We start from the raw sequence: 24,809 nt of genomic DNA, 5'->3' as shown, positions 1-24,809 counted from the left end.
ACACCTGGTCGATTTCTCTTGCATGTAATTGGAATTTTCCTTTCTCCTGATCCTAGCTGTTCAGACCCACCCCCACCCCCCACCCCGAGTACAAAAAGAAACCAGTGAGCCCGGTTGGGGGGATGCTGTGTTTACGTGTGAGAAAACTAAACAAAACTGGAGGGAAATCCATTGTCTCCCTTGATGTTTCCGGCCCCTGACCCTTATTGTTGCCATCTGCCCAATCCCTCCTGCTTCCCATCAGCAACCCTAGTGCATGGGTGGGGGAGGAAAGGAGGCAGTAGCATTAACAAAATAAAAAAAGCAAAAAAAGGAAGGTGGACAGTACAAGATATGCTGATAGAGGAGTTTCTGCTTGCAAAAGGAGAGTCAGATGAGGCTGGTGTAGCGCCTGTTGCCCGCATGCCTTGCTAATGAGCTTTCGGAGCATCTGACCAGCTGTAGTTGGAGATCTAACCTGGTGGGTTCAGCAAGGCAGTTTGTTTTTTGTTTTTTTACATATGTATGTGAAAAGGGAAGGATGAGAGATGGAGCAGAGGAGGATGCCACAAAAAACTTTTTGCTCATTGCTTAGCAGGTTCTTGCCCTCTCTTGTTGCATGCGTGTCTTGCCACTTGTTGACAGGTTTTTGTTTTTTTAATTGTTTGGCAGGGCCCTGTGGGGTCCTTGCCTCCATCACAAGCAAGCAGCAAGAAACGCGTGTCTCTGATTGTGTCCTGCTGCTGTGTGTGGGTGGTAAAAATAAATATCTTGCAAGTGTGGGTGTCCTGTAATTGCAGCAAAGATGGATGGGGTGTTTTCTTGAAGCTGCTGGGCTGTAGTGGGAGGGTGGGCTTTTTATAACTCCTTATCAGTGTACAGGGTGACTGTCTGTTTCCTATGTGGTTGTTCGTTTGTAAGCGGTAGTCCTTTGCTCTTGCTGAGCAAGGGGTGATTCAGTCCATAGGGAGAATTTTTAATTTTTGTATTACATTAATTTATGTATTGCATCTTATCTTGCAAGGTGGGTCCCCCAACTTTTATCCTTGCCACGACCCTGGGCAAGGGATCCACCCTGTAGTATTAAGCTTAGATAGTACCTCTGGGAGGCAGGTAAGAGCTGGCCTGCTCAACAGTGTAGAGTAATTGAATTTCAAATGTAGTGCCATGCAAGAGCTGGTTCAAAAATTGTTGCGCTCTGGGCATAGCTGTCAACTTTCAAATTTGAAAATAAGGGATCGGCAGCCTTGAAAATAAGGGATCAGCAGCCTCACCTGTCCCGGGGACAGTCTACGGGATATCTAACAATCTGGGATAGCAGCGGGAAGCAGCGGGAAACGGCGCTGGAATAAGGGAATTTCCTGCAAAAAAAGGGAAGGTTGACAGCTATGGTTCTGGGGTGGATCCAGGCAGAAAGGGACAAGTCTGTGTTCTCGTGCCAGTGCTTTCAATGCCACAGGGCAGTTGTTGGAGCAAGCCGCCGCAAAAAACCTCGATGTCCATGTGCGTCCAGTTTGACACGGCCTGGATGCCTTGATTTGTATCACTCTCTCTCTGAAAGGCGCTTGCGCTGCCCACAGAGCAGCAGCCAAAAGAGCAATGAGCTGCACTGTGTCCAGTGATCCTGTGACACTGTCACACTTTGGGTGTGCTCTAAACTGAAGCAACCAGAGATCGAGCGGCGCTAGACTCCCTTGCCTTAGAGGTTCTCAGGTTGCGCTAGGTAGGGCTTGGGGTGTTCTGCAGTAGTGGCTCTTCACTCCATCCTCACAGCTATTGGACAACACATATATTATTACCAGAGGGTAAGTCATATTGGACTGTTCGTGGCAAAAATAAAGAAGAGACTTGTGATGTTTGAAAGGTGCAGGCAGGCAGACGGAGCCCGAGAAGGTGCTCACCCACAACCTTCTCAGGCTCTGTCTGTCTGTCTGTTTGCACCTTTGTCATCCGCAGGCGATTTGAGCTGGCGCAATGCATTGCCAGTTCAAATTGTCTGACAACCAGTATCGCGATCTGAACGCCATACCAGATTCAGACAATTTATCAAGACATCGCCTAATTTACCTCACAAGGGTATTGTGCAAATAAATAGAGGGGAGGAGAGGAAAGATACCCAACTAGGCTGCCTTGAGCTTCTTAGGAGGAAATGCCGGACACAAATAAATCTCCTGCCCCTCTTGCTGGGATTTCACCACAGATTCACCACCAGAGTTGGCAAGTTGCTCAAGCTCTCCAAAAAGCACTATGTAACTCTTTAGGTCAGAAAAGCGAGTGTTTGCTTGGCAGCCTCCCTCCGGGAGGGGACATACGGAATACAGTGAGCAAAACGCCCTCTCTCCTTGCCTGGTCTCTGTGGTGACATCTTTGTAGAAATGTCAGGAGGAGTTCAGAGGGATTTTCCTCTGCTTACTCTGGGGCTTCTTTTCAGCGAGTTGCTTTAATGCCTTGGATTTTTGCTGGGATTAGCGAGATGTATTTACCTCAGAAGGGGGAGGAAAGTGAGGGTATAAAAAAAGACAGATTCTCTTAAGTCGTAGATTGGAATCAAAGCTGGAGGAATGAAAGGAGCTTCTGTGTGGCCTGGAGCCTGTTTTTGAAGTGCTGAGCTTACAATAATACAGTGCTGGCTGCCTTCTTCGCTTCCATCTTCTAATTCATTTTTTTTCATTTGTTACATTTACATCCCCCCTCTACCATGATGGAAAAAAGGATGGTATACTTGGGGTTCCTAGATAAGCAGATTTAGACCTGCTTAGCTTCAGTGAGGTATCTACATCAGGTTCCTGTAACCAAGGGATGAGGAGCCTGTGGCCTTCTAGATGTTGTTGGATGCCCACAGCTATCAATCCCAACCACCTTTTCCCGCCAAAAGCTGGGCTTGAAGGCCTTGATCAAGCCTTTCTTGGATCACCTGGGATCCTCCTTTGCAGCATGGCTTGAATTTAAGCTGCACAGCAAAGGAAGCGAGTTTCCTGATGTCCCGTTGGGGAGCTAAGGACCTGGTCTGCCAGGCTAAACAACATTTCACACCCAATATAAATGCACATGCATGACGACCTAAGGCATCATGCAGTGCACAGACTGCTATTTCACACCCTGCAGGTGCTGAGGTCTAATTTGAACTGTTGATGACATATTGTAGAACAATTATTTTCCTGCTACTATATTTTCAAGTGGAAGAGAAGTCAATCACTTCTATTAAATTAGTATTGGGCCACCTGTTGCAGAGCAGAATCATATAATTGTACATAACTACCACCACCCTAACCCTGCTAAATCTGAGTAGGTAGTTCAGCAAGGATTACATCAGATTTTGCTAAACTCGCCCCTTTTTTATTTCCAGGGATTTGATGGGGTGGTGCAGAGCTTCAAGTGAATGTTTCCAGGCCAGAAATGTATGAGGTGCCTTTCTTGTTTCTTATGCTGCCGCTTGTTTGTTTTTCATAGGCTACAGAATCTTGGCCGTAGAGCTGTTTTCCACTGACTTGAACCCCGTGGTGCAGGAATTTTACCGTAAGTGTGGCAAGGCAAAGAAACATTGGAAGCTACTTTTTGCGGTCAATACTTTAGTTCCATATAGCTTAATATTGTCTACACTGAACAGCAGAGGCTGTTCACAGTCTCTGAAAGAAAGTCGAAACACGGCTTAGCACAAACGTGGGGGCTCCTGGAGAGGAGATAATGGCCGCTTTGCTCCCCTTTTGGTCCTGCTGCTGCTGTGAGCCAAGCCATGGCTTGGCTTAGCGTGTAGGCCGAAACCAGATTCATGGTTCATCTTGTTCCCGATAAACCACAAGCTGCAACCAAAGTTTGTTCTGGGTTGGGGACAAATCACAAGCCTGGGTTCGGATGGCAGCCTAAGCCAAAGCAATGCTTAGCTCACAGCCGTGCAACAGAAGCAGTATTGGAAGAAGGCCGAAGTTACTGTGATCTACTTTCCAGGAGTCCATGCTTCTGCACCAAGTCATGCCTTGGCTTGTGTGTAAACTGAACCAGAAGTCTTCCTCACCCCTACCCGGATATGCCAGAGGTTGAACCTGGGACTTTTTGCATGCAAAACATGTGTTCTGTCCCTGAGTTATGACCCTTCTGAAGAACTGGATGGTCAGGAAAGCCAGTCTTCACCCGGATGTTAACCAGGCCTGATCCTCTTTTGCTTCAGTGCCAAACATTGTCAGGTGCCATCAAGCTACAGTGGTACCCCGCAAGACGAACGCCTCGCAAGACGGAAAACCCGCTAGACGAAAGGGTTTTCCGTTTTGGAGGCGCTTCGCAAAACGAATTTCCCTATGGGCTTGCTTCGCAAGACGACAGCCCATAGGGAAATCTCAGGGACAGCGGGGAAGCGCAGCGCGTCTTCCCCACTGTCCTCGGACCTCCTCCCGCCGCCGGCTTCGGAACGAAGCTCCGATGCCCGGCGGCGGAGGGGGAAAGCCTCCTCCCGCCGCGCGGCATCGGGACGAAGCCCAGGTGCCGGGCGGCGGAGGGGGAAAGCCTCCCGCCGCCGCGCGGCTTCGGAACGAAGCCCCGGTGCCGGGCGGCGGAGGGGGAAAGCCTCCCGCCGCCGCGCGGCATCGGGACGAAGCCCCGGTGCCGGGCGGCGGAGGGGGAACGGCTCCCCCCGCCGCGCGGCATCGGGACGAAGCCCAGATGCCGGGCGGCGGAGGGGGAAAGCCTCCCGCCGCCGCGCGGCATCGGGACGAAGCCCCGGTACCGGGCGGCGGAGGGGGAAAGCCTCCCGCCGCCGCGCGGCATCGGGACGAAGCCCCGGTGCCGGGCGGCGGAGGGGGAAAGCCTCCCGCCGCCGCGCGGCATCGGGACGAAGCCCCGGTGCCGGGCGGCGGAGGGGGAAAGCCTCCCGCCGCCGCGCGGCATCGGGACGAAGCCCCGGTGCCGGGCGGCGGAGGGGGAAAGCCTCCCGCCGCCGCGCGGCATCGGGACGAAGCCCCGGTGCCGGGCGGCGGAGGGGGAAAGCCTCCCGCCGCCGCGCGGCATCGGGACGAAGCCCCGGTGCCGGGCGGCGGAGGGGGAAAGCCTCCCGCCGTCGCGCGGCATCGGGACGAAGCCCCGGTGCCGGGCGGCGGAGGGGGAACGTCTCCCCCCGCCGCGCGGCATCGGGAGGAAGCCCCGATGCCGGGCGGCGGAGGGGGAACTTCTCCCCCCGCCGCGTGGCATCGGGACGAAGCCCCGATGCCCGGCGGCGGAGGGGGAACGTCTCCCCCCGCCGCGCGGCATCGGGACGAAGCTCCGATGCCGGGAGGGGGAAAGCCTTCTCCCGCCGCCCGGCATCGGATGGCTTTCCTGAAGACTTGGGGTGGGAGGAGGGTTTTCCTTCCCACCGCCAACATTCTGAATGCTGTTCTGAATGTTGGCGGTGGGGAGGAAAAACCCTCCTCCCACGCAAGCCCCGGGAACAGAGGGAAAGCGCTGCGCCCCTTCCCCTCTGTTCCCGTACCTGTGCTGAAGGCTTGCGGTGCGGAGAAAAGCCCTTCTCCGCACCGCCAGCCTGGCAAGCGGTTTCCCTAGGAACGCATTAATTGATTTTCAATGCATTCCTATGGGAAACCGTGCTTCGCAAGACGAAAAACCCGCAAGAAGAAAAAACTTGCGGAACGAATTAATTTCGTCTTGCGAGGCACCACTGTACTCATTGGGACAGGAGCAGCCAATGTGGTGCCCTCCAGATGGACTTCAACCTCCCATCAGCCTCATCCAGAATTGCCCATGGTCAGGAATAATTGGAGCTGCAGACCAGCACCATCTAGAAGGCACCACACTGGCCAACCCCGCCAGTGCTTGCAGGAACCAAACAGTTCCGAACTGCAACTTCATCAGGGCTCCTATGCCTTTAATGGGCAATACACAAATGTTACAATAAAATGAGAGTTCCAACCCCCCCCCCCCTGCACACTTTCTCCCAAACCCCAACCCTCTGATCCTTTTAAGAGACACCCCCTCTGTCACCTCACACCCAGCATGTCCAGCCAGTTGCAAGAAATTGTTGGCATGAACTAGACTACTGTTTTTGTATTTTCTCCCAGTAGTTGCTATCTGTGTTGGCTGCTCACTTGCTGGCTCAGGTCCACAATCTCCCGTCCAGCAGCTTCTGAGGTTCAGCAGATTTTTCTCTACTTGGGAGGCAGATGGAAGGCGAGATTCTTGGCTTCACCGGGCGAGGCTTTTCCCTGGAAAGGCTACGTAAATGACAATATGTTCCTCCTTAATCTGTGCTTGTGTGTGTTCCTTCTGCAGGTGCTGAGCTTTCCTGCATCATCACTTCCACCAAGACAGTCAATCCTAGGATTGAATGGAAGAAAATTGCGGGCAAGGACACAAGCTACGTGTATTTTGACCACAAGATGCAGGGTAGGAAATGTTTGCAGTGATTTTCTTCTTGAGGTTTCATTTGAACCCTGAGCAACTTTCTCTTCAGAGTTTCAAAAAAGCAGATGGGTGCCTAGAACTTTTTGCCATTTCCACTTAAGGCTTTGTGAGCTATGAGGGCTAACTAAAATTTCCAGGGGGCCGGATGTATCAGGGGACACCTTCCACCCTTCTTCCTTGCCTTTCTGTAGGAGACTGGGTTGACCGTGCAGAGCTCCATGGGAGGACATCACTGATCATCCACAATGTGACCCGTGCAGATAAAGGCATCTACCGGTGCGAGGTTGCGGCTCCTGAAGACACGCATATTGGAGCTGAGATCAACATCAACCTGACAGTTCATGGTATAAGCCTAGATATCCTCACATTGTGCACGTACACGGGGATTGGATGCCTTTTGTTCAAATCACTTGGTGCTAGGAATGGCTTCGTTCCATCCTGTTCCATTCCCGCTGGCGCTCAGTCATAGACCTGCACATCCTGTTATGTGCAGATTTTTCAATAGGCACAAAAAGCCTGCATTTAATTGTACGCATTTTGTGAGCAATTTCCCCATAAACTGCAGCTTTTCCAGTGCTTTTCAATGCATTTCCCCTTAAGATGTGCAGCTTTTTTAAAAATGTAAACTATATTAGCTATAAATTCTTTGGAGAAGGAGAACTATATGAGTACATGAAAGTACCTTTTACCAGTCTAACTCACTGCTGTCTACTTTAAGCAGAAGAGTCTTCCCAATCTCAAGGGGAGGTTTCTTCCAGCCCTGTCACCTGAGAATCCTCTTAACCCGAAGTCCCAGGAGCTCAGCTGCAGAACTTCTGCTCTGCCGCTTTGCGATAAGGGCTGATGGATGCCAAACGGACAGTGAGACAGCAGTTGATGCCTGGCAAGCTTGCTATGTTGGTCCCCTATTCAGCCTTGATGTCTGCCTAGCTTCTGAGACCAGGAGCAGGGAGCCATTATTGTTGCTATTATTTAAAGCAGCTTGATCTTATAATGTGCTAAAAATCAACCAATCACCAATTTCCCAATCCTCTCAGATCATGCTTCTTGAGAGCCGGCTTGGTGTGATCTGTGGGGCTAATTACAGCGCAGAGTGAGAGGCCTGCAGCTGTGGCCTGTCTCTGCCTTGCTCTGTTGCTGCCCTGCTCTCTGGCTCACAAGACTGGGGGGCAAAACCACACCCAAGCATTGTGCATGTTTTGTTCATTGGAGTGGCGCTGCTTTGTCTTTATTTTGTAACCGACTTGGAGTGGTTTAGCTTCTACTCTATTCAGCACGAAGGGGTGAATGAAACACATGTTGGGTGGGATGTGAATAGTGGCAAATGATTAACCAGTCTGACTGACCTAGTGGGCATCTCTTTCCCCAACAGTGAAACCAGTGGCCCCAAAGTGCCGAGTGCCCCAGTCAGTGCCCGTGGGTAAATCTGCTACTCTCCACTGCCAGGAAAAGGAAGGCTTCCCCGAACCAACTTACAAATGGTACCGTAATGGTGAAACTTTGCCTCTTGACTCCAAAGCCAGCTCTAAATTCCAGAATTCCTCCTTCACTGTGAACACAAAAACGGGCACGTTGGTAAGTCTCACGCGGCAGGCAGGCAGGCAGAGGAAGGGTGGATTGTCCTATCTTTGGGGCAGTGTGTTGGATTGGATCAGGGTTAGCCAATGTTGGTGCCCTCCAGATGTTGTGAACCAAAAGTCCTGTCAGCCCTATCAAGCACGGTCAGTGGCCAAGGATTATGGGAGTTGTAGTTCAGCAACATCTGAAGGGGCACAGTTTAGCCACCCCTGAATTGGATGTTCCTCTGTTCACCCATAACTATAATGCTATTAACTTGTTCAGACATTCACTGAAATGGAAATTTTCAATGAGGAGTGGGGACATACGGGCATCCCCCTGGACTTAACCATCCAGGGGTCCTTCACCGTTACCTTTGATGCTCACAATGTCACAAGTAATGTGGCTGATGTGCATAAATGTGTACCCAGACACACCTGATTTGCACGATCATTTTTTTCTTGGAAAAGGTCTCCAAGCGACACCCACACAAAAATAACATGGGGAGGGTTGCATCATCAATATATTGCCTAATGTTAACATTTATGAAAGAACACACCTGCCATGCAAACCACACTCAGATAATAAACAAACAATGCTCTGACCCACTAATTAGCAGATAAACAACTATTTTATTCCCATTTTAACCTCCTGCTCCACCCAAAAGGCTGGTTTCAGGCCAGCTATTGCAAATCAGCTGTGGGTGGGTCCAGCATCCTCCTCCAGGGATACTCCAACATCTCTCCACTCTGAAAGCTGTAGCAAAGCAAAGCAGGAAGGTGGTAGCAACTCTTTTTCCTGCTTTGCAGTTGGTCTGGCTTAAGTTCTTGCCTTTTTAAGGATGTCTGTGCTGGGTATGTGCACCTCCTTTCTCATAGAAGGGATGGGAAGTTTGTACATTTATGACTGATGGTTCACGGTTGATGATATTTGAAAAACAACAACGGTCTGCTTCTCTATGCCTGGTGACAGAAACCTGAGGCCAAGCGTGGTTGTTGTTTCAACCAACCACCTGGCCTTGAACACTTAGATCTTTCCCCAAAATGTTAAAAAAAAAAAAATCACAAAAAATTGGGCAGCCAGCCATTTTAATAGCGCCCCTTCATGCATTTTAGAGGCACCTCAGTTTGTCCTATAAATCCAAAGTATCTTTTAAGCAGGCGCTTTATTGCACAACGTATCATTTGAGTGTGCAAGGGAGCACAGAAGTTTCAAATCCAGAGGCAAATTAGTATCATTAATAAGAAATATGCTTATTCTTAAGAAACCAGCTTGTTTCAACCGCAAAGCCTAAAATATATTATTTCTCGGTGGCTGCAAATTCATTTCTGACTGAATGATGGTATATGGTGTTGCCGCCCACCTTTTTGGGATGGTAGTTAAGAACTTTAGAAATAGCACAAATTGCTAGATTAACAGATGCTGGGGGGCAGGAGCAGAGATGATTTCTGTAGAGCTTTTTCCTTTTTCCAGAAATCATTACCTTTTTAATGCGTACCAGAACGCATATTATAATGCTGCAAGACAGGGTGCTGTTATATTTTATGTAGAATACTCATTCAGAAATTTAAAAGAAAAGAAAATCTGTTTCTAAAAGAAAGCTCTTTGTACTAATGGCTTATTCTTACGGTTTAGGTCAGCCTTTCACAGACTGGTACCCTCCAGATGTTGTTGCACTCAGGCCCTTTCAGCTCTACCCAGCCCGGCCAAAGAACCATATAGGCACTCAAGTTGCTGCTTTGATGGCTGTCACTCAGAGCAGTGTTTCACTTTTGGAGAAGGGTCATATCTCAGTGGTAGAGCATCTGTTTTGCATGTGGGAGGCACCAGGTTCAAGTCCTGGCATCTCCAGGTAGTGCTGTCTGAAACACTGGAGAGATGCTGCCGGTCAGTGTAGACAATACAGAGCTAGGTGGACTAGGGGCATGAATCAGTATAAGGCAACTTCCTGTGTTCCTAATGGGAGCTGGTGATGCCAAGCTGGCCAAACCTTAGCAATAATGGCTGATATACAACTCATCACACTTGGGGTCTGGAGGGAACTGACAGGGCATTGCCTCGGTGGCTCATAGTGAACTTTTATCTAGTCCAGTATTCTGCTTCAAACAATGAGGACTCCCTGCTCCAGCAGATGCTTTGTGATAGCTCACAAACAGGATGGCAAAGACCACCTTTCCTCCTCTGTTATTTGTCCCCAGCATCCTGGTATTCGTAGGTAGACTGCCTCTGAGCATGGAGGCTCTGTTAGGCTATCATAGTAGCTAAACGATAGTCCATCCCTCCACTAGTTTGGCCAGTCCTTTTATTTGCAAGCCATGTATGATCAATCTATTACCTCATTTTGTGGCAGCGACTCCTATGAGTTAATTGTGCGTCAAATAAAGGGGAGAAAGATTTCCTTAATGCTTGCCTGTTTCATTGGGTTACTCTTGAGTTCCAGTCACTAACAAGAGAAGAAAAAATGCCCTCCCTGCCGGCATTCATTTTCTCCATTTTACTAATTGATGCTATAACCCCACTAGCATTTGTAGCGGAGCACCTTTTTCCCAACGTTGCACACGAAGAGAGCGAAGGAGCTGCCAGCCTCTCTTTGATCTTTCCCTCCTTAAAATGTTCAGTAGTTCTTCCAAGTGCTAAATATAGGTACAAAACGTAGGAGACACTTCTGTCCCTTCAGCAGGCACTCACGATGTCCTCTGCCAGCCTCAATTTACACTTTGGCAAGAGAGGGCTTCCTCAGCAGTTTTCTGCCAGGGGAGAACCGGTTGCTGGTTCGTTCCTGGACCACCGGCCTAGCACAGCATGGGGAATGCTTCCATTATTCATATCAAGTAGAGACAGTCAAAGTGCCAGGTCATTTCTGGGGCTTCCTGCATTCCATGGGCCTAGCAGGCTGGGGGAATGTTCTGTATTCCCTGCAGATCGGCTTTTTGTGCTCTCGCTCTCAGCCCCATCAATTTTTATAATGGTGAACTTGAGTGGCCACTGAGAAGCAGGAGGGAGGAATCACCAGCAAGGCTCTGTGGAACCCAGAGGTTTCCAGAAATACAAAAACTGGGGAAAGTATCTGACTGACGACTAAGCATGGTCAGTAGCCCTGGAATGTTCACCTGTCAATTGGAAAAGAAAACCAGGTGTTGGAAATTGAATGGAGTGCCTTGGAAAGGGGGTACAGCTCAATGTCTGGATCCCTGAAAACGAATGCTCCCATTAGGAGGAAGGGTACACACTGCCACATTCTGGTTCAGGCCCCACTTGTAGCTTCTAATTCTCTAGGTAGAGTTCAGAGCCAGTTTACACATTCGGGGGGGGGGGGGGAGGCATGTGGTGCAGACATCTGGGACTGTGCCATTTCAGAATGCAGATGGGGGGGGGATATTATAGGTATTACTCTGTCATCCATAGGCATGCATTGTGCTTTACAAAATACAAGAGGACAGCCCCTCCTGGTATATAATTCAGTGCAGTGGGGAGATGAGAGGAAGGAAATGGGAGGGATATGCATTTATTTCACGCTCTTCATGTAGAAAATGTCCCTGTATGCAGAAAGCATGCTAGGCTTAAACCTTCCTCTCTTTTAAGTGCTGCTTTTTCTACACGCATGGAGTTTTTTTTGATGGAAGGAGCCTTCAAATATGTGACCCCCCCTCCAACCACCCCAACACCCCATTCTGAAAGGGTACAATCTCATAGGATGTACTGTGCAAGAAACACACTGAGTGCTTGCGGAAAGCTTTCATAAATACCACCTATTACTGGGAATCACAACTTGTATTTGTGCAGGTCTTCAGCGAAGTGCAAAAAGGAGACACGGGCCGTTACACCTGTAGAGCGACGAATGCCGTGGGCGATGCCTGGTGCGAGGAGATGGAGATGGAAGTCTGTGAGTCTAGGAAGTGGGGCAGGGGTGTTTTTTTTGCTGATGTTCAGGATGCATTCTTTCCCCTGCAAACAAGCAGGGGCTGGATGTTCATGGCTGTCTTTTCTCCTCCAGATGACCTTAACATTGCTGGGATTGTTGGAGGGGTCATGGTGGTCCTCGCTGTCCTCTTGCTGACTACGGTGGGAATCTGCTGCGCCTACAGGAAGGGATTATTTGTGAATAACAAGCAAAATGGAAATAGGTAAGCCTAAGCAACTGATTCCTCATCTCACTGCTTTCCCCCCAGGTGATTTTCTCTCAGCAGAGGGAGCGAAAGACCATGTGATTAAAGCCAATCTGCATGCACACATGGGACTGGGTTGCATGTAAGGCCAACTGCTTTAAAGAGCAAATGCCTCAAATCTGGTGCAATGAACTGAGCGCTCATTACACAAGGTAAAAGAATTCTAACAAAGGGGCACTCCCAATGGCTGCAGGACAGTCAGCTCACATAGGCAGCTGCCTTCCGACAGAAGCACAAGCAGTGGCCTACTCTCCCTACTTTGAATGGAGAGAAACATTAAAACATTGGAGAAACATTAAAGGAAACGATCCTTGACGATATTGCTACAGTGGTACCTCTGGTTGTGAACAGGATCTGTTCCGGTGGCACGTTCGCAACATGAAAAGAGTGCAACCTGCAGTGGCGCGTCTGCGCATGCACGGGTTGCAATTCATTGCTTCTGTGCATGCGCATTACGTCATTCTGCGTTTCTGCGCATGTACGAGCGGCGAGACCTGGAAGTAACCCTTTCTGGTACTTCTGGGTTGCCGCGGGACGTAACCAGAAAGAACGTAACATGAAGCAAACGTAACATGAGGTATGATTGTACAGTGGTACCTTGGGTTAAGTACTTAATTCGTTCCGGAGGTCTGTTCTTAACCTGAAACTGTTCTTAACCTGAAGCACCACTTTAGCTAATGGGGCCGCCCGCTGCTGCCACGCTGTCAGAGCATGATTTCTGTTCTCATCCTGAAGCAAAGTTCTTAACCCGAGGTACTATTTCTGGGTTAGCAGAGTCTGTAACCTGAAGCGTATGTAACCTGAAGCGTATGTAACCCGAGGTACCACTGTATTTCAAAGTGTGGGAGGGACGACAAGTCAGTGGCAATGAGTGTGTTCTTCTGCATGCAGAAAGTCTCAGGTCCAGTTCAAAGAATCTCTAGTTTAAAAGGATCTGTTTGCCAGCTGATGGGAAAAGTCTGTTTCTACTTGAGAACCCTGGGGAGACACTGCCAGCCAGAGCTGGCAATACTAGGTTAGGTGGACAAATTGTCTGACCTGTGATGAAGCATCTCCCTGTGAAGACAGTGCCAGCCTTGTTCTGTGGGTGGGTGTTCACATTCCCTCATCAAAAGAAATGGGGGTGATGGTGATTTTTGAAGCTGGGGGATAAGCTCTGACTGTAGCAGATTTGCCTATCCTGAGAGAACCAGGGCTTCTGGAATGCTGCACGTTAGGATGTGGGGATCACACAAGTGAAATAAGGCAGGATGGAGATGCAAGGCCCATTCTCTTTTTTTTTTTTATAAAATTTTTATTGATTTTACAACACTTTTAAGAAAAACAAACAAACACTAAAAATGACAAACATACACGTATAATTTCAAACATATTTTCATAAACCTCTTTTCTTGGACTTCCCCATACCCCCCCTCTCTGCATCCCAATGTCCAAAATTCAACAAGCAACTCCCAATTGTTACTTTCCAATCTTTATCATCTTAGTCCTCTTTTATAGTCTAGCCTTGTATCCCTGTACCCTTTTGCTTCTAGAAACCACAACATTTTAACATTCATTAAGTTTATAGTAGTCCTTAAGATAGCTTTTAAATTTTTTCCACTCTTCTTCCACCGTCTCTTTTCGTTGGTCACGGATTCTGCCTGTCATCTCGGCCAGTGTCATATAGTCCATCACTTTCATCTGCCATTCTTCCACAGTGGGTAAATCTTGTGTCTTCCAATACTTTGCGATGAGTATTCTTGCTGCTGTTGTGGCATACATAAAAAAGATTCTATCTTTCTTTGTCACCAATTGGCCGACAATGCCCAAGAGAAAGGCCTCTGGTTTTTTAGGAAAGGTATATTTAAGTACCTTTTTCATTTCATTATAGATCATTTCCCAGAAGGCCTTAATCTTCGGGCATGTCCACCAAAGGTGATAGAAGGTACCTTCAGTCTCTTTACACTTCCAACATTTATTATCGGGCAAATGATAGATTTTTGCCAGCTTGACTGGGGTCATGTACCACCTGTATACCATTTTCATAATGTTTTCCTTTAAGGCATTACATGCCGTAAATTTAATACCGGTGTTCCATAACCATTCCCAGTCAGCTGACATAATGTTATGTCCAACATCCTGAGCCCACTTAATCATAGCCGATTTAACTGTTTCATCCTGTGTGTTCCATTTCAACGGCAAGTTGTACATTCTAGATAAATTCTTAGTATTGGGTTCTAACAGTTCGGTTTCTAATTTTGATTTTTCCACCTGGAAACCGATTTTCCTGTCCTGTTTAAAAAATTCCATTATTTGACGATATTGGAACCAATTTTCTACTTTATGCTTCAATTTCTCCTGACTTTGTAGTTTGAACTTATCTCCATCCTGTTCTAAAATTTCCCAATACTTCGGCCATCCGACCTCCATATTGAGCTTCTTCACTGCTTTAGCCTCCACTGGTGACACCCATCTAGGGGTTTTATTTTCCAATAGATCTTTATATCTTATCCAAACATTAAACAATGCTTTTCTGACAATATGATTTTTAAAGGCACTGTTAACTTTATCATACCAAAGATATGCATGCCAACCAAAAGCGTTATTAAAACCTTCCAGATCCAAGATGTCCGTATTCTCGAGGAGCATCCATTCTTTCAGCCAGCAAAAAGCTGCTGCCTCATAGTACAATTTTAGGTCCGGCAGGGCAAAACCCCCTCTTTCTTTAACATCTGTCAATATCTTAAATTTAATTCGGGGCTTTTTGCCCTGCCAGACAAATTTCGAAATGTCTTTGTGCCACCTCTTAAAACATTCCATCTTGTCAAGAATCTGCAAGGTCTGAAACAAAAATAACACTCTAGGCAATACATTCATTTTAATTACTGCAATTCGGCCTAACATTGACAATTTCAAATTTGACCATATTTCTAGATCTTTTTTAATTTCTGACCAACATTTTTCATAGTTGTCCTTATACAAGTTCACATTCTTAGATGTTAAGTAAACCCCTAGATATTTCACCTTCTTTACCACAGTCAAACCTGTTTCCTCTTGAAATTTCTCCTTTTCCATATCTGTTAAGTTTTTCCCTAAGACTTTAGTTTTTTGCTTGTTCAACTTAAATCCAGCTACCTGGCCAAACTGTTGTATTATTTCTAAAACCTTTTTCGTACTAGTGTTTGGCTCTTGCAAAGTCAATACTAGGTCATCTGCAAACGCTCTTAACTTATAATGTTTAGCTCCGACCTGCACACCTTTGACCTGCTGGTCATTTCTTATCATATTCAGCAACACCTCCAGAACTGAAATAAAAAGTAATGGGGAAATCGGGCACCCCTGTCGTGTTCCTTTTTCTATCTTGAGTTCCTCAGTCACAACATTGTTTACAATCAGTTTAGCTTTTTGTTCAGAATATATTGCAGCCATACCATTCTCAAAACCCTGGCCCACCCCCATCCCATGAAGATTCTTCCTCATAAAACTCCAAGAAATATTGTCAAAGGCTTTCTCCGCGTCCACAAAAATCAATACTGCTTTAGTGTTTATATTCACCTCTAGCTTTTCCAGAATGTCTATTACATTCCTTACATTGTCTGCCAGGTGTCTTTTAGGGAGAAAACCTGCTTGGTCCTTATGAATCTTCTCCATCAAAACTCTTTTAAATCTTTTTGCCAAAATGTCTGCAAAAATTTTGTAATCCACATTAAGGAGTGATATTGGGCGGTAGTTCTTGAGTTGGGTCTTTTCAGTCTCTGACTTTGGTATGAGTGAAATATATGCCTCTTTCCACGATTCAGGTGCCCTTTTTCCCTCAAGGATCTCATTACAAACTTCTCTTAGTGGTTGAGTCAACCATTCCTTCAGTCAACCATTCCTTCAGTGGGGAGACACTGCCAGCCAGAGCTGGCAATACTAGGTTAGGTGGACAAATTGTCTGACCTGTGATGAAGCATCTCCCTGTGAAGACAGTGCCAGCCTTGTTCTGTGGGTGGGTGTTCACATTCCCTCATCAAAAGAAATGGGGGTGATGGTGATTTTTGAAGCTGGGGGATAAGCTCTGACTGTAGCAGATTTGCCCATCCTGAGAGAACCAGGGCTTCTGGAATGCTGCACGTTAGGATGTGGGGATCACACAAGTGAAATAAGGCAGGGTGGAGATGCAAGGCCCATTCTCAACAGGGTCCCTGTGCCCTTTAATCTGTGCCTGTGCAGTTTTGCACCATGGCTTCTGAACACAGTAGTTTTAACTTACTGGCACTGGGCAGAAACCTTGGGCTGAGACGCCTGACTTTTTCATTTCTGTCATCTGGTGCTCAGCTTTCCCGTTACTGCATCTGCTGGGTGACGTGAAATGAGGCAACTTTCCTGCGACCAGCTGCAGTAGCGAGTGAGCCCAAAGGGAGCAGATGGCTTAAAATTAGTCACAACAGGAAATGACACCCGAGGAAAAGGAAGACCCTGGGGCAGTGACCAGAGAAAGATAACGTTGTTCCCATCTTATTTGTTAAAACTGACTCAGGCTTCCGAGCTGCCGGGGCTTAAGAGTTGGAGATCACCCTTGCTCTTAGAGCAGCCGTTGAAGTGCTCCAGCTTGGGTATATCTTCAGTTCGATGTTTCTGTTTAATCGCAGGGCATATACATAACACAAAGAGCAGGAAGTGTGTGTTATTTGGCTTTATTTAATCAATACTAAGACAGAAACAAACTCTTCTAAACGCTCGAAAAAGTTGCTTTCCCTAGCTGTTCTCCCATGATGCAGCTGTTCGAAGGTGCAGGTCTGCTGAGAGTGAGGTACAAATGAGCCCACTGTGCAGAGCACACAACTCAGCAGGGCTGAGGGCTGGTCAGGGAGCATTTTCTCCTAGCTAAATGCCAAACTGCCAAACCACCAAGTTCTACCTAAAAGGCGGGTTAGTGCCCACAGCTTTCTTTCTCCTTCCCACCCCTCCCAACTTCACTCCTGTCAGCATTTTGTCTTGCCTTCTCCTTGGACTCCTTTAGTATTGCTCCAAATGGGCATTCTCAGAATTCATGTCTGCTTATTTCAGTGCAATGGAAAGAAACTTTGGCCCTTTCGATTTGCCATCATGTGGAAACCTTTTTGGACTTCCTGGCTTGTAAGAGTTCAAGCGCAGCTACAGAGCACTGTGCTTCCTTTCTGAGCCCCAAACCAGCCTATGCATTTTTGTTGTTGTTTAGTCGTGTCCGACTCTTCGTGACCCCCTGAACCAGAGCACGCCAGGCACTTCTGTCTTCCACTGCCTCCCGCAGTTTGGTCAGACTCATGCTGGTAGCTTCGAAGACACTATCCAACCATCTCGTCCTCTGTCATCCCCTTCTCCTTGTGCCCTCCACCTTTCCCAACGTCAGAGTCTTTTCCAGGGAGTCTTCTCTTCTTATGAGGTGGCCAAAGTACTGAAGCCTCAGCTTCACAATCTGTCCTTCCAGTGAGCACTCAGGGCTGATTTCCTTAAGAATGGATAGGTTTGATCTTGCAGTCCATGGAACTCTCAAGAGTCTCCTCCAGCACCATAATTCAAAAGCATCAATTCTTCGGCGATCAGCCTTCTTTATGGTCCAGCTCTCACTTCCATACATCACTACTGGGAAAACCATAGCTTTAACTATACGGACCTTTGTTGGCAAGGTGATGTCTCTATGCATTTTACCCTGCGGCTTTGTAATGTTCTCTGCAATCTCTTCTAAATAAATACATAGGTAAAATCATGTGAGGGAGCACACACACAGTCCTCCCAGCAGCAGATGCTTGAAAACCAGTGATCTAACTAAGAGCCTTCTTTCCGTGCCGCGAGCAAATTGTTTATTCCTTGTTTCCAGCTACAAGACTCCAGCGAAGCCAGACGGCGTGAACTACATCCGCACAGATGAAGAGGTAAGAAGGTCCCCCAGGGCCCAAAGTCAATAGGTACATTTGAAATAGGTTAGATCTCAGGGCGATGCATTCACTGCGGAGTTTGAGATGAGCCGGGGAGGCAGCTCCAAATGGTGGATAGATGTTGGTGCTGACTTTGGATGTTGAAGCTTCCTGGTTCAATGCCGCTTTTATATATATTTAAAAGGCACCCTCTCCCATAATGCTCATTTAATAATTAGGGCAGAGTTCCAGGGCTATGTGCCCTCCTGATAAACAAATTCTATGTTTCCATGAATTCAACTGCTGGGCTGGGAAAAGGTGGATTCTGTGACCTGTATAAATTAAGAAAAATTGGCCTGATTTGCATATTTGTTTCTTATGTGTTTCACTGCCCCCCACCCAGTTTTGCATGAAGTTTTCAGCCTTTGCTAGTAGTGGGTGAGAGCTGCTTTCCTCCAGAGTTATATAGATTAAATAATTATATCTTGAGTAATTTTGTTTGCACAAGGTGTACAGGTTCATTGCACACAACTTTGGGCTTTTAAGTGCAGAGTAGATGTGAATCCAGGCTTCCCTTCCAAGTGCAATTATTTAGCTTCACAAGGCAGAACAAAGCACCTTGAAAGTTAAATGGAGGAAGCCAGGTCTCTGCCCCAAGCAGCTTGCAATTTAAATTTCAACAGTAGGGGAGCCGACAAAAGAAAGGGAGGAATGAGTGAAGCGAGGCAAGAAAGGGAGGAATGTGATCGAGTGCCGTTAACAAGCACCCTTCCTGCCCATGCGCGGCTTGATCTGGTTGCCACTTTCCCATCTGTCTGACCTTCTCAGGCAGGTGAGAGAAACAAAATATCTACCCTGCAGCAGAAACACACGGGTGGCTGCTTTAAGGAGCCCTGGAGTCATTCAGAACCACAAGCTAAAGGGTGAGCTGCAGCCGCCTTTGTATGACTCCATCTATAGGAAGAGGCCAGGGAAGTCTCAGGAGATTGTGCTGGTTGGAGCACTACATGTGGCAGGTGTGAGTGGGAGGCCAAGGAGGAGGAAGAACAGAGTGCTGCTTTCTAGACTCCATCGCCTCCATTCTGAAGCCACAGGGACCAAAGGGATGTGTGGAAAACCCAGAACCCCTCATCAGTCTTAAGTGTAGGATACAAAAATGGCCTATAATGACTCCGTTTCATAGAATGACTTTGCTTTAATTTAGGCTGGGCCAAGCAGTTGCAGGAGGTGTACCCTATAGAACTTCTATACCCCCCACCTGAAAACCTTTCTTGTTTCTCCATTCCAGGGTGACTTCAGGCACAAGTCCTCATTTGTGATATGAAATGGCAGACGAAATCTGGATTTTGCCCATCAGCAAGAATGGAATATGGATAGAACCTCCTTCTGGAACTCTTTATGAAAGAGCAGATAACAAACGGTGTGTGCATGGATGCGCTTTAGAGGAAAACCGAACAAATCACCCATGCACACACAAACACATTCACACATGTGTGCATACCTGATTTTTATTTTTTGGCCAAAGTCAAGCGATGATTTCTTTTTTTCTTTCTTTTTAAAAATAACCAAACCAATCTCTCTTTCCCTGGAAAGTGCCATGTAGATCAGCACAGTCCAGACCCTGTGGACAAGGAGAGGACCTTTGGCAGGAGAAAAAACGATTCCCTAAAAGTATCCGTGGGACCACGTTCCTCCATCATTCCTCCATGCCACTGGAGGCTGTGGAGCTGCCTCCTGCCAGCGTTTTACAGACTGCCAGGCTACCAGCACTTAAAAGGGGAAATCTTAGAAATGGGTTTACACTACTTCCTTTCCCATTTCTTCTCTCTCTCTCTCTCTTAATTCACAGAAGTGTTAACAATGGCAGTAGAACGAAATTCTGCCTAGAGAGATCAGAAAGGCCCTACTGGCCAGCTAAGCATCTGGTGACCTGATGCTTTGAGTTGGGATCCTTCGCTCTTGCAGCAGCTGCGTTGAAAAGCAGAGAAGCAGTGTGTGCTTTCGTTTTCCTAAAGTGCAAATAACGGAAACAGCAGACACTTCCAGAGCCCCCCAGAAACTACGTTGCTGCCAGCCAATTGCTGTAATTCTTGCCAACAGTGTCCGCTTATTAAACATGCACACAAGGCACCAATCAACACATGGAGATGGCAGGAATTCCAGGATGGTGCCATAGGATGCAGTTCCCATGACAACACACACTGCACAAATAGGATGCCATGAGCCTTCTGCCATCAAAGCATCCTAGGGCTTAGGAGGCTACCATAGTCTTTATTGATGTCTTTTGTGCACCATTCCCTTTCACAAAAGTACTCTAGGCGTGGGGGCGGCACCCTCTCACGAGTCTAGATATAGACTCGTACTAGGTATAGGCTTGTACCGCATTCCTTGCTGAGGCTTAAATGCTCTTGACACTCTGCTGTGATTTTCTTCTGAGTCAGTTGCAATCCTCCATTGTGTCTAGGAACAGGCAGTGAGGAAGTAAGTAGGACAGCCATTCCCTTCTCCCCAGTGAGTGTTCATTAAGGTATGACAAGGTATTTCGTTGTCGTAACTTTATGCTGGCGGAGAAGGCAGATTAAGAGGGTGGGATTTGGTCTAAGATAGCCATTCCTCTGATCCTACACCGTCTCTGGCTCACGCCTCCCCACCTTGTAGTTGACAGTTGTCATGCCATCACCACACTTCACTATAACAGCTTAATTTGGGCTTAGGTGATGGACATCAGATTGTAGTTCTGGCAGTGAACCTCTGTATCAGCAATGACAGAACTAAGTGGATGATTCTCACATTGAAAAATAGCATGCCGTCGGGAAGGTTAGGCGAAAATCCTTCTTGTTGACATTCTAGTTTTCTCTGTGCGGGGTGTTTTATTCTGTATGGTGGAGCATCTGGTCATGTGAGCCACCCCTACCTGTATTAGGAAGTGGTATGGCGCACACATAGGTGAACCACCTTGCCTTGGAGTTATCCAGGTGTTAAGGGTTTTCTTGGTGATGCTGCCTTCAGCCAGCCAGTGTAACTTGTGGATTCAATTATCACGTTGTTAGAAAGGCTGGGATTTGGAGGCTGGTGTTGGCAAAATATATATATATATATTTGTGTGTTTGTGTGAATCTGATTTAACTGCTTGGGAGGATTCTTTGGTCATTCCATCTTTTTTATTATTCAGTAGGCTGATCAGATGGTGCATGGTCAGCTCAGCCTTGTCAGTTTCCAGTGCCACAAGTTGGTTGTGTCATCCTGCTCCTCCACCCCCGGTTTGGCGTCTCCAAATTGAGGTTTTGCCCATAGCAAAATTCCCAAGAAATCCACACGAAGCAGGATAGAGTGGGACAGAGAACCTTTGCTGAATTTCCTATTCAATGTCTCTGCAACGTTTCAGCAATTTTCAGGCCAGCATGAGAACATTTCTTCCTGGTTTTACATCAAAATGCCCCCTGTGCGCATACATCACCTAATCCCGCTAATCCGCATTGAGCAATCTTGCCTGTTGTGCACCCCTTTCCATGCCAATCAAAGCATACAGGTGCTTCCCTGGACAGGTAAGCACAAAAGCCAAACCTTCTGTGCAGCAGTGCTGAAATTCCAACATGGTACCAAGACTGAGGGCAAAGCTTTTCTACTGTTGCTCCTTTTGTAGAATTCCGCATTCTAAAGTTTTTGCAAAGATATATTTTGATTACCTAAAAAAACAGTGGTTAATGTTTCTATTTAAAATGTAAATAGGTTGGTAGGCCAAACAGTGTTTAAGTAATAATGTAGCTTTTTTGAAAAAAGGCTTCTTAGGTTTTGTTTAATGACAGGTGGGAGATCCTGTGCTGATTGAAACCATATCAGTATTGTTAACAGAGCACAGAAAACTGTAAAAGACAAGGAAAGTGGGCAGCTTGTTCTCTTCCTGTTTCCCTTTATTTGGGGTTGGGGGTGGTTGGGGAATAAGACATCTTGTAATCTGCAGGAAGAATTGCTTTTATCTCTCAGTATTTCTGCTCTTCCTGCAGCAACAAAATGGACCAGGATGGAAGGAACTGTACAATTAGTTGCAGGAAGGGAAGTGTTTTATCAGATGGCAGCCTTCTGATGCGTCACGCCGAACGGACAGGTTTGTGGTAGAATGTGGCATTAGAAGGAAAAGCCCCAAATGTGGGCAAGACCTTTGGCACACCCAGGGCAGCTCTAACCCTTTGGATGTTCCCTTTGAATCCTGGACACACGTAAAAGCAAAAGAAGAAGAAGAGTTGCCAAATGAATCTTGTTAAGTTTTAAGAAGGCTAAAGCCGCCTCCCTCTTAATCTCATGTGATTCATTCAGTTTCAACTCGAAAAAACTTGGGTCACAAATTAGAAAAGGAGGTTGATTGAGAAAGTACACAGCCCCCCCCCCCTTTTAGTAGTAATGATGGGGCTGCCAACACATCTAGCTATAAACATAATTCCGAGTTTCTTGCCATGTTTTATTCCGCAGTCTGGAAGGGTGCTGTGGGGCCAGTCATTGTGCTGCAAGAACAATTTCCTGCCGTGGGGTGGGGATGGGGAAGAGGGGCAAGTGTGTGTTTCTTCTTTTTTAAAAAAGCATAGCGTACTTTTGCAGCAATGGTGTTTTTCAACTACCAATTTTATGGTCTTAACTTTGGATGCAGACAGTATTTTATATTATTATTGCATTTTTTGATTTTTTTGGACTGTTTTGTGTTTCCTTTGTTCATGGTCTGTATTAATCTGCCTTGGAATATCCAAAATGGCGAGTGGATTTTTCTTTTCTTTTCTCTTGGAGTGTGTGTGTGTGTTTAAAGAGAGTTTGGAGATGTCATTGATGTGTTTCGTTTCTTTGCAGGGGCCCAGATCCCTCCCCTCTCTTTTCAAGCTAAGGTGGCAACAATAAAGGGGAAGCTGTACCAGGGCATTTCACTGCCGCTATCTTGTTTTGATTTAACCATGGCTACCTCTAAGAGGCATTCAACCAAAGCATAATTTTCTTCCACTGCCGAAATGTTTCCCCCCTCTAAACCTCAGTGATAGAATAGGGTTGCCTTCAGAATCAAAACAGCTCTCCTTTCCACTTTTGTTTGTTCATTGTGCTGCTTGGCAGAAAGCAGAGCAAAGGCTTGCAGTATTATAATTTATTAGAATAAATTGAAATGAAGGGCTAGCACCATCCACCTTTGAGACATGTCTGCATGACTCAAGCCCATCTGGGATTAGCAGTCATGATTTGCAGGCTGGGAAAATGGTAGTTCTGCAAGAGGGATAAGGTCTTAGCACAGGGATGGGGAGCCAATCGGGTCCTCCTGATTCTGTTGGAATCTAGCTCTTTTTAGCTCCAGCCAACATGGCAAACAGTCAAGGATGATGGGATTTGGAGTCCCAACAGCATTTGGAGGGATACAGTTTCTCTCCAGCCCCAAGCAGAAATATAGTCCATCCCCTTTGCAAAGCTGCCACTGTAGGATATTGGTTAGCTGGTGCCTAGGTATAAGGGGAACATGGAGGTTTGGTTCTCAGTAAGCTTGGGAGCAGGGAGAGGACTCTCTGTTAAACAGCAAGCTGGGGGATTCAGTGTGTGCTATCAGGGCACCTGGCTAAGGCTGAATTGGTCTTGGGTTCAGTTCTTTTAGCGCTGCCACTTTGCACACAAAGTTGCAGAATTTTGGATGGTGCAGTTTTAAGAATGCAGTTGGAGAAACCATTTTCGAATGGTCCTCTGTGGCTTAAAAAAACCAAGCTATCACCAGTACAGATAATGAAGTCTCACCTAAGGAGGAAAACAATGCAGTTTGGTATACGCAGTTAACTTTCCACTTAGGAAAGTGGTTTTTCCCTTTTAAATAAATAAATGAATGAATTTTCCACTTATACTCTGAAATGCTACTGTCCATCCTACCACCTCTCAGGACCATACTGTCCCATTCTGCAGCAGGTGACTATGCAGCCCCGTATCATGCAAGAGGGAGGGGGTAGAGCGGGGGAGCATACCACTTCAACCTGCAGGTGGTGAGGGGGTCATTTTTTGAATGCTCGACTCCACACCGAGCATGCAATAATTTAGCACTTAAGGAAGAAACGATTCATACGATCATTTCCTCGAGATGCTTCCTTTATAAGCATGCACTGTGTTTTAGATGGAAGACTGTTTAAAAATGTGACCCTGCTAGCTGCAGTCTAAAGTGGCACAAGCCTGCCTTTTTACCACCATAATCTGCTCTTATACAGGAGAGTTGGCTGTGGTTGTTGCCTTCAATGAAGTGTTCTTCCAAAAGGTGAAAAGGGAGAAAGACCTAGATAGGAGGGACCGATTTTTCATCTCCTTTTTATTTATACCATGGGAGTTTCTTAGATTGAAGTCATATCAGTAGATCCAGTTTTGTCACATAGATGGGTGCTTGAAAGGCTGATTCCTCATTTTACTTGGCTACTCCACCCCCCAAAGAAGAACATGACTATTCTGGGTTCAGAAATGTACCAGTGGCATCTCTTCCCAGGTCAGGGGTGTCCGCCCTTGAAATAGCTTCACAGAATTCATTGTAAATATTTGACAAGTTTGTACTAATGTGTTGCATTTAACTTTGCCAAGAATGTTTTACATAAATATAAAAAGAAAAGGTGTGTGGAGTAGTCTTTTGTTGTGGTTTGGGAAGTGAGGTGGGATGAGTTCTCTGCAAATAAAGGGTGGTGGACACATGGAGGTGCTTTTGGAGAGGTGGGAGATGGTTTGCTGCTGAAGCCACCCAGGGGTTGTGTGAACTTGTTCCGCAGGTTCCTGTGTAGAATTAAATATTACCTAGCATTTGGGTGAAATCTGTACGAGACAAATGTTAGGAGTCTCACTAGGTTACTGAAACCAACTTAGCACAGCAACTCTC

General features: G+C 46.7%; 1 protein-coding gene and 1 long non-coding RNA gene across 2 annotated transcripts in view; both read left to right on the top strand.

The window, feature by feature from the left end:
• Window positions 1–24,548, top strand: part of JAM3 (junctional adhesion molecule 3) — a 44,289-nt gene extending 19,741 nt beyond the window's left edge. The window contains exons 2-9 of the mRNA XM_083479495.1: window positions 3,430–3,495; window positions 6,235–6,348; window positions 6,558–6,710; window positions 7,739–7,941; window positions 11,707–11,806; window positions 11,918–12,047; window positions 17,911–17,965; window positions 19,236–24,548. Coding sequence (XP_083335621.1) covers window positions 3,430–3,495; window positions 6,235–6,348; window positions 6,558–6,710; window positions 7,739–7,941; window positions 11,707–11,806; window positions 11,918–12,047; window positions 17,911–17,965; window positions 19,236–19,271 — 857 coding nt within the window. The 3' untranslated portion in view covers window positions 19,272–24,548. The remainder of the gene's footprint in view (window positions 1–3,429; window positions 3,496–6,234; window positions 6,349–6,557; window positions 6,711–7,738; window positions 7,942–11,706; window positions 11,807–11,917; window positions 12,048–17,910; window positions 17,966–19,235) is intronic.
• Window positions 1–24,809, top strand: part of LOC310695342 — a 362,862-nt gene that overhangs the window by 249,899 nt on the left and 88,154 nt on the right. The gene's annotated exons all lie outside the window — the stretch shown is intronic.

The sequence above is a fragment of the Podarcis liolepis genome (genome assembly GCF_965112155.1).
Source record: "Podarcis liolepis genome assembly, chromosome: 16".
Taxonomy (NCBI): Eukaryota; Metazoa; Chordata; class Lepidosauria; order Squamata; family Lacertidae; genus Podarcis; species Podarcis liolepis.
Note: the sequence above shows the minus strand (reverse complement) of the source record. Positions and strands in the feature narration are given on the sequence as shown.